Source organism: Diaphorina citri, unplaced genomic scaffold (assembly GCF_000475195.1).
Source record: "Diaphorina citri unplaced genomic scaffold, Diaci psyllid genome assembly version 1.1 scaffold2419, whole genome shotgun sequence".
NCBI lineage: Eukaryota > Metazoa > Arthropoda > Insecta > Hemiptera > Psyllidae > Diaphorina > Diaphorina citri.
Genome location: NW_007379843.1, coordinates 4325 through 13916, shown reverse-complemented (window position 1 = coordinate 13916; position 9592 = coordinate 4325). Strand labels below are relative to the sequence as shown.

Genomic DNA, 9592 nt, shown 5'->3' with positions numbered 1-9592 from the left:
CTTAAAAAAAAAAAAAAAAAAAAAAAAAAAACTAACCTTGGATCCTTTACTGACTTACTTTCTGTGTCCATGAGATAGGCAAGGCACCTATCTCACGGTGTTGAAAGAGATTGGGGTGTTTAAAACTCCATTGGACGCCCAGGAACATCTGGGACCCTTCCATCTTGAAACATCTTTGATCCTTTGTGCTTTGGTCACTGATTTCACTTAGCCTCGTGACAATTGAGTAGTTACCTTAATGGAGTAGCGTCCGGGAGTGGCATTACTAGAGTTAAAAGAAAATGCTGTGACACCCAAAAGTTAAGGCTTTTTCATTTTTCTATGCTCCGAACTGTAAAACTGTTGTTTTCGGAGCTCTGAGGACTGAATTCACAAAAGTACTCTTGGGATTTTGATCTTTATCTTTTGACGCGTTATTACCGAGTATTCTATTCTATTCCAGAGGAGCTATGTGACCGCTCCCCATGCGGTGTCAACACGAGATGTGAAGTTATCAACATGGTACCCACCTGTTCTTGTCTACCCGGATATACAGGGTCGCCTCTGTCCGGCTGTCGGCATGAGTGCGATTCCGACTACGATTGCGGCCCAAGTCAGTCCTGTGTGAACTACAAGTGCGCCAATCCGTGCGCGAGTGGCGCGTGCGCTCCCACAGCCCAGTGTGAAGTGCGCAATCATCGGGCCGTGTGCTCCTGCCCTGTGGTAAGAGAAAGAAAGAGAGAGGGAAGGAAGACAAAAAACGGAAAGGAGAAGAGATATTAGCGCCACCAAAAAGTGGGAAATAACCCAGGAAAACTGTCAAAGAAAAAGACGCTGAACTAGCATCAAAAAAAAAATTGTAGAAAGATGTAAAAAAATGTCACATCATGTTGATCAAATAAGTTGATCATTTGGAACGATCAACAAATTTAAAATGATCAACATAGAAGTTGGTTTTCATACACTTCAGATCAACAAATTATGGGTGGATAAAACTATATATATATGTATATATAAAACCGCAGATCGTAATAAATTCGGTCCCGTCATTTCATATTGGTGACAAAGTTATGTAGGTGTCCAAAGATCTACTGACCAGCATTGCCTACATCTTACCGCAGAGTGGATGGCATATCTTCTTCATTTAATTATTGGATCTTCTAATATTCGCATCGATTCGTAATAAAGATTGCGTGAAAAAGAGATCGATGAACTTTATTTTTGAAATATCTAGGTTTCTAAACAGGTATGACATATTGTAGGTTCTCTAGCAAAATATCTTATGGTTTGTATCGCTATATGTATATTGATATCTCACTTACCAAAGTCGAGTTTTCACGACTTTTAACGTCAGGGCTGAATGGTAGAGATTGCCCTAGGGCCTAGGCAATCATTTCGCCCGCTGTTTATAATATTTGTGTAGTGAGTAAATTGAATTATAGTCAATAAAGAGTTTGAAATCTAAATAATACAGTCAAACCTGTCTGATTGGGAATCCAAGGGACCGACAATTTTTCCTACCTATCTAGGTATCCCAATTATGTACGCAGGGCAGGGCCGGATTAGCCCCCCGCGGGGCAAGTCCTCAAAGCGCGGGGCCCCCAAAAGCGCGGGGCCCGTGGCAGTCTGCCATTCTGCCTTATGGGTAATCCGGCCCTGACGCAGGGCCCACGATTTTCCCCGTTTATCCCGGTTTTCCACTTAGCCACGTTCGACTGTAATATTAAATAATTTTAGGATAAAATTATGAAATGTTGTTGTAATACACCCCTGAAAAGAAAGGGCTTAAAGACTGCTATCGAACCAGTGCTATTCAAAAATTGTAGTCATAAAAACAAAAATTAGAAAATAAATGTGGGCATGTGGGCCAATAAATGGAGTTTATTGGAGTTTTAAGAAAGAAACACTACAGATGATGGGCGAATAAATGGTACACTTACCCTACACCCCTGAAAAAAGGTATTAAAAAGATTTCTTTTTCCCCATTTCCCTCATTCCAGGGTTATCTAGGTGACCCATACACTTCTTGTCGGGCCGAATGTCTCGCGCATAGCGACTGCCCTACCGACCGACCATCCTGTTTAGGCAACAAATGTATGAACCCATGTGCTGGCCAGTGTGGTATCAACGCTAAATGTGAGGTACGAGGTGCCACGCCCATCTGTAGCTGTCCTCGAGATATGACTGGGGATCCGTTTGTGAGATGTCGCCCCTTTGATAAATGTAAGTTTTTGACACTTTTTTGATAAATAAGACTTTTTTTGATCCGTTTGTGAGATGTCGCCCCTTTGATAAATGTAAGTTTTTGACACTTTTTTGATAAATAAGACTTTTTTTAGAGAGAGAGAGAGAGAGAGAGAGGGGAGGGAGAGAGAGAGAGAATTGGATAGAGAGGGAGCTGTAACTGGCAAGGTCTTATCGGTCCGAAAGAGCGAAGGAAGTCAGGATAGGGGAAAGCCAGCTAAGATCGAACCTTATCTGTTTGGGATAAAACATGTGACTGAAAAGTCCGTTTATCCCACAGTCTAAACAAGGTCTTAGGTAAAGTACTATCTAAAGCTGTAGAAAGTTAAGCAATTTCTTGTTATTGGATTTATACGAGTATTTTCTTACCATAATAATATTGGTATGTTAAGGGACTCCTTTACCTAGATGGGTTTACTTACATAACAATAACAGGTGGGGTGGTGAGAGCAAAATTATTCCTCTGGCATACACATCATACCTATACGAATTTATAATGCACCGCAAACCTGACTTACCCTAATGTCATGACAGCGGGCAGTCTCACCAGACCACTCGTGTTGTAATTATTACGTATATCGCGATAGTCATTAAAACAGCTGAGATGTGTGGTATGTCATTGCAATAAGGGGGCGACAAAATACTACGAAGCGATCTCGTTTCTACCCACCATACACCTAGTACCGTCTTTCACATCAAGTTGAATGTCAATAGATGATAGATTAGGAATTTAAGGGTGTGAATTCCAGTTGATTTTCCCACTGCCTTAGATCCCCGAACGACCTATTTATGGGCACTCATCGCCCGACCTCATTTTGCAATTGTACTTTATATCATACGTTAAGCCCACCGCTCACGATGTGATCATCGCATGCGAGAAAACTCATCATTTGGGAGATTACTCCCAGCCGAGAAGTCAGCGGCTTTCAGTGGTCTTGAGGGGACTACACATTAGACGGATCGGACTGCACCAGACCTTTCTCCGGACCACGATTTAGTTCACCAGACTACACGATTTAATTTTTGGTCCGGCGGACCATCTTCCCAGACCAATGTGAAGTGTTGTTCGGACCGTCGCGTCAGAATCTACTAGTTCCTCGAAGAGACACAAAGGTTAAGCGCCGTTTGTGCCATCGACTGTGGTGACGAACTGGGTGACGTGGATGAGTGACGAACTGGGCACGAAGCACGTGCTGCTGATTTTGAAGGACAGAAACTTGATAGCATGTAGGAAAAACTCAGGATCCCAGGAACCCAAGCTTCGCCCTCGATTTCGAAATCGCAGAACTATGAGGAGCCATCGAAAACGGAGGAAACTTTCCCAGCAAGAGCTTTCCCACAGTGGAGCTGTTAAAACCTAAGCTCACACCTCAGACAGGGCCGTATCCAGGATTTTGCCGAGGTAATTATTACGTATATCGCGATAGTCATTAAAACAGCTGAGATGTGTGGTATGTCATTGCAATAAGGGGGCGACAAAATACTACGAAGTGATCTCGTTTCTACCCACCATACACCTAGTACTATCTTTCACATCTAGTTGAATGTCAATAGATGATAGATTAGGAATTTAAGGGTGTGAATTCCAGTTGATTTTCCCACTGCCTTAGATTCACGAACGACCTATTTATGGGCACTCATCGCCCGACCTCATTTTGCAATTGTACTTTATATCATACGTTAAGCCCACCACTCACGATGTGATCATCGCATGCGATAAAACTCATCGTGAGTGGCGGGCTTTAGATTCATTAGAAGATGTAAGTGAAGGACATGGGTCTTCGTTTTTCTCTGACCCTCTTGTTTGCTGCAGCTTTATTTATTGGTTCAAGGACAGTTAATCACCACACCTCTTGTGCCCACTAAGCTTTATAGTGGGCTTACAAGCGTATTAGCGTACATAATAAAATTATTCTAGTGATTATGTTTTCAAGTTGTAACGCTCTTGCTTTCCATGCAGAAATTCCGGGTCTGATGGCCTCTTTTTCTTTACTTGAGAGAGAACTACATATAAGGAAAGAGGTCTTATCGTCCTGAAATAACTGAAATTGAAGAGAGAAGGCAGATGGAATAGAAAAAAGCTAGTCGTTCCAAGAACGAAAGAACCCTCTCCGTTTAGGATAAAGTTTGCTCCGGGCTGTAATCGAAGCTGACTAAGCTGGCTATCAATTTATAACTGAAACTACCCATAGGATTGTGAAGATTATCGGCAAGATAGGTAAGGACGTTATTATCAAGCATGACACCAGAAATGTCCACGGATTGCTTGCTCAGAGCTTTTATTAGTTGTGTAGATTCCAAGGAGAGGGTGACGGGTACTTGCAGACAAAGGATCACCTGAGATAACACCTCCAAGTCCATAAGGATTGTGAAGATTATCGGCAAGATAGGTAAGGACGTTATTATCAAGCATGACACCAGAAATGTCCACGGATTGCTTGCTCAGAGCTCTTATTAGTTGTGTAGATTCCAAGGAGAGGGTGACGGGTACTTGCAGACAAAGGATCACCTGAGGTAACACCTCCAAGTCTATGACACGTTGTGCATTACAGAGACCGTGGTTTGATATGTTTGTCAAAGCTGCCAGGACTAGTTCCCGTTGTAGCGTGTCAAGGTCATGAATGCTAGTAGTCAGCAGATGTTTCGCCTGTGTCAGCAGCTCAGAAGTCAGATCGGAATACTTGGAGATGTTCTTCACAATCTGCAACACGTTCCGTCTGTATTCTTTCGGTTGACATTCAAACTCATCATCCAGACGTTCTAGCACTTTCTTCTTGAGGATATGTTTGGCAATAACTTCACTAGCAGCACATAGTTTGACCGTGGTAACCAAGGCAAGGTTTTGTACATTGGGAACATCGGTTAGGAGAGGTGTAATTTGCTGCATGATGTTCAAGTCAAGCAGCTGCTCCACACTCGGTTCTTTCTTCACAGTAAAGTCATAAATGTTCTGGAGGAAATTAATCTTAGCTCTCTGATAGGAGTCAAATACAACGAGGATACATCTGGATGAGGCCATAGTAAAAGTGAGGAGCCTATGAAGAAGAAATGAAAAAGTGGACTTAATAGAATAATAAAACGACGCGTTGTGGCGGTGCCGGCTAAAACTGTTCCATAATCTAATTATTACAGGAAACATCGTGAAAATCTAGTGGCCGCTATCTAGCAAACTTTCATTCTCAATTCAGTTGATTTCCAACGTGATAGTGCTAATCTTTTTGTAACAAACATAAGGCGGACAAACTTTTGAGAGGATTTTCATAGTGCGATTCTTAATTATTAACAATGAAACCTCTCCTAGAACGACAACAAAGCTTTAAAAAGGTATATTTTGCCCCTGAAAAGGTAGATAGTGCGCATCAAAAACCACGTGCAGTAGGAGCGAAAGTAAAATCCAAGCATGGGAAGAAAATAAAAGTTAAGCGAACTGACGAAAAAGATGGTCGACCGTACCATCTTTTGGATGTTAAACGAGTTCTTGATCCTCACACTATGACACCTGTCATCAAGACAATGGTGGATTTGACACCACATGGAATGAAATCACTACAGTGTGCCCATCATCGTCACGATATGATGTGTATGCCTCTGTGTACATTGAACCCGCCAACTTCATTCAAAGAAACGGTTCAATACTTTCAAAAACCGTGTTTGGAGTTTGAAAAGATATCGAATTTGTTCCGAGATGGTAGAACGAAAATCTCACAGAAAGATGAAGCACCAGCAATGTTTTCAAAGCCTAAAGATGAAGAGAATAAAGTGGGGACATGTCAGAAGGCGTATCAGGTGCACAGGTTATCAGGGGCAGTGACACCTGAGGTGTGAACTGATCCACCTGAAAACAAATCGGTACTTCTTATCGTTGAATGGTTAAATGGTCGATGGTCCTAGACCATATCACCAAAGTATAGAAAAGTATATTACAAGTGTAACAGCCAATGGAACAGCAGAATTTTGAATTTGGAGGGATTAGACCAAAATATGGAATTGTAAAAACTTTCCCATACTTTGGTGATTTAGGGTCAGATGATCGCCAACCCGTCAATCGCGATCTACCGGTAGCTCGCGAGAGGTTTTCTGATAGCTCGCAGCTCACGGACAGTCGCTCAAGTTGAGAGCAACTCTTATTAAGTCGTAAATTTTTTGGTTCCCAGACTAAAAGGTAGTTCGCTAAGGGTCTCCCAATCATCTGAGTAGCTCGCGACCCATAAAAGGTTGGCGACCCCTGTCTTAGGCAATAATTTCGCTCTTTGTTTTGTGATTTATTGTTACTGTTGAAAACGCAGACCTCGCATTTATTGCTTTGTACGGTCGAATAATTAATTTTTTAATTGCATAAATACCTACATACTTTATGAAATAATAAATAAATGATAAGAACCAAAATAAGAAGATGAAAGCGAAATAGAAACAGCTAATTTTGAATGGCTACCTAACAACCTAATTTTACGACTTCTTAGGTGTTCATCATTCTTCATCCGTACGATCACATTCAAATAGCCCGAATTCGATGAAATTTGATAAAAACGTTCAACATGAGCAAATTTCCCTATCTCCAGATCTGAAATCCACTGCGCTAACCACTATACTGAAATTGATTTTACGGAAGATAATAGTAATAATAGACTCTTGCGTGGAGGGTAACCACTAGGCGAGGTTAACATGGAGTTTGAAAAGATATCGAATTTGTTCCGAGATGGTAGAACGAAAATCTCACAGAAAGATGAAGCACCAGCAATGTTTTCAAAGCCAAAAGATGAAGAGAATAAAGTATGTGCCATAAAAATTTCCGAGTCTGAACTATTCAATGTTCTTGATGTCAAACAGACCAAACTTAGTACCAAATCCGAAGCAGCTAAATACATACTTGTTCAGAATGAAAAGTATAACAAGCTTTTGAGTTCTCAACGTGTTTTAGTTGACGAAGCTAGTCAAACGCCTCCCGTCAATTTCAACAAGAGTTTCAAAACTCAATATACTTCCATTGATTCGGATGTTATTGTGACGACCACTCAAAATAGAGGTGTTGATCCTAAACAATACGATGAGGATGAGTGTCCTGTCAATGAACATCTTACAGATGAAGAAGATTATTTAAACCAATATCCAGCGGACGTTGTCATTGATCAAATTAAAAAACTTGCAATAATTATCGAAAGACATTTAGACCAAGATAAAGAAAAAATCGTCAACATTGAGAGATTTTCTAACACTGAAGAGAGAATCAATTATTTACAAGAGAGAGGAAGAGAAGTTATTGATGATATTGACTTGGATTTACTGTTCACTATACCAACTGACCTTGGTGCAGTGTTAGTTATGGATTGGCACCCTGGACATGATCATCTGGTAGCTGTTGCTTATGGTTCTGCGTTCACAAATGAAAAAGGCATGCGGTCTGGTTATTTATACATTTGGAATCTAAACAACAGCAAAACCCCTGAACGCATTTATACGTTCCCTGCTATTATAACTAACATGGAGTTTTCAAAATGGAAACCCCATTTTCTCATGATAACTTGTGATGATGGAGAAATACATGTCCTAGAAGTAGAACGACGCACCAAACTCACTATACACGGAGATGAGAATGAAACCTCGCACCACATTGTGGCTAGTAATATTAGAAGAGACAAAATGATACGCCCTGTGTGTGCCACCTGGTACAATGAAGATGAAGGTGAGACCATCCTATGTTGTAAAGAGAATGGCAAAATACGGAAATACACCTTGAAGCCACCTGAGCTTGAACGAATGCTACTTATGAAATGGGCACCAACCATTAGTCTCAATAACTATCCCTTGTTAAACAATGTAGTTTTGCTGAATTTGGTGGCTGATAATAATCGGCCTGATACGAGCGACTTTTTCTACGTAGCAACAGATGAGGGTAAAGTACACAAAATGTCTTATTCACTCAAAGAAACAGATTTCGTTTACAACGCTCACGATTGCATGGTGACATCATTTGAGTTTTCACCATTTGTGGAGCAATTATTTCTCACAAGTAGTGTTGATGGCACGATCAAGATTTGGTGTACAAAGTATGATATGCCCCTTATGACTTTACAAAAAGACATTCTTCCTGTTAAAAAAGCTGGCTGGCATCCAAAACAGTCCACTGTGATCATCAGTGTCATTCAGACAAAAATTCAAGTCTGGTATTTGACAAAAAATAAAAGTGAACCTCATATTGTACAAACCGTTCCGTCTAGGAAACAAATCAACGATTTTGTGTTTTCAAGAAATGGCGTGAACCTTTGCGTAGGAGATGAAGGAGGAAATGTTTTTGTTTACAAAATACTCATGTGCCCAAACCTTGACTATCCTGAAAATCCCACACAACTTCAAGTTCTCCAACTCTGCAAAACCGTTCTTTCCTGGAAACTACCACGCCCTGCTAAACAATATCTTGGGAGTTTACCCTATCCTTGGACAGCAGATGATTCCAACAGTCAAGATGAAAAGGCAGCACTGGCAAAGGACTTTGCACTTCTGAAGGCTACATACCCAAAATTGTTGGTTGATCCTATACAAACCAAAACTTTGACAGAGAAATTTGAGGAACTGTTTGACATAAAGACGAAAGGTACTGAAAAAAGAAGCCAGAAAGCATTAAAAAAGAAAGACAAATGTCTGAAGGTTATCATGAAGAAACTTTGCAGATGTAAAGAAGAGTGCAAAGAAGAGATCGCCAAAGAAGTCCCAGATATCCAGAAGGTCTTGAGTGAACTGATGAATAAGGATGATCTAGGAAAGGAGTAATTTTCCAGAAACGAAATGTTTTTCTGCTATTCAATTGAAAATTGATATGATTTTCTAGTTTCTCTTTTATAAAACTTTCCTTTGTAATCTTTCCTTAATAAATAATAATAATAAAAAGCAATTGAAAATTAAATGTACCGATGATTATTATTATTGATTTAACGCGGTTTTCTTCCAGATTCCTTGTGTGCCGCGACTATGCACCTTAGTTTAGGACTATTGGCACTGTTGTTACTTACGATGTTCGTCAGTATATTTTATTTCGTGTTTCAATTTGGATATAGGAGGCTTGTATCTGGGCCTGTTGATTCCAGAGGTTGGACCCATCATTCCAGAGCCACAATCCAGAAACCGCGTTGGACCATTGATTCTCCCTCGGCTTAATTTGCAATTGTGTTATTCCGATTCTATTTACCTCGAACTCTGAGGTAACGGTCTATTTATCCTCGGAACTCGTGGGGTAACGGGAAGCCACTGGGGTACCATACCGTTATAGCTGGCCGGTTCTAAAACAAGGAATGTCCGGGTAAATGATTAAAAATTAAAAGTATTAAAATGAATGGTTATTTTATTACTATAAGTGTATTCGCAACCAGCCCTAGTG

General features: G+C 40.5%; 2 protein-coding genes across 2 annotated transcripts in view; both read left to right on the top strand.

Annotated features, from left to right (window-relative positions):
• Positions 1–9592, top strand: part of LOC103518894 (neurogenic locus Notch protein) — a 31339-nt gene that overhangs the window by 18413 nt on the left and 3334 nt on the right. Inside the window, exons 5-6 of the mRNA XM_026830563.1 lie at positions 443–702; positions 1980–2202. Of these exons, the coding sequence (XP_026686364.1) occupies positions 443–702; positions 1980–2202 (483 nt within the window). The remainder of the gene's footprint in view (positions 1–442; positions 703–1979; positions 2203–9592) is intronic.
• LOC103518893 (WD repeat-containing protein 78-like) lies at positions 6904–9045 on the top strand. Its single transcript, XM_008483974.2, has one exon. The coding sequence runs from the start codon at positions 6961–6963 to the stop codon at positions 8986–8988; it is 2028 nt and encodes a 675-aa protein (XP_008482196.1). The 5' UTR covers positions 6904–6960; the 3' UTR covers positions 8989–9045.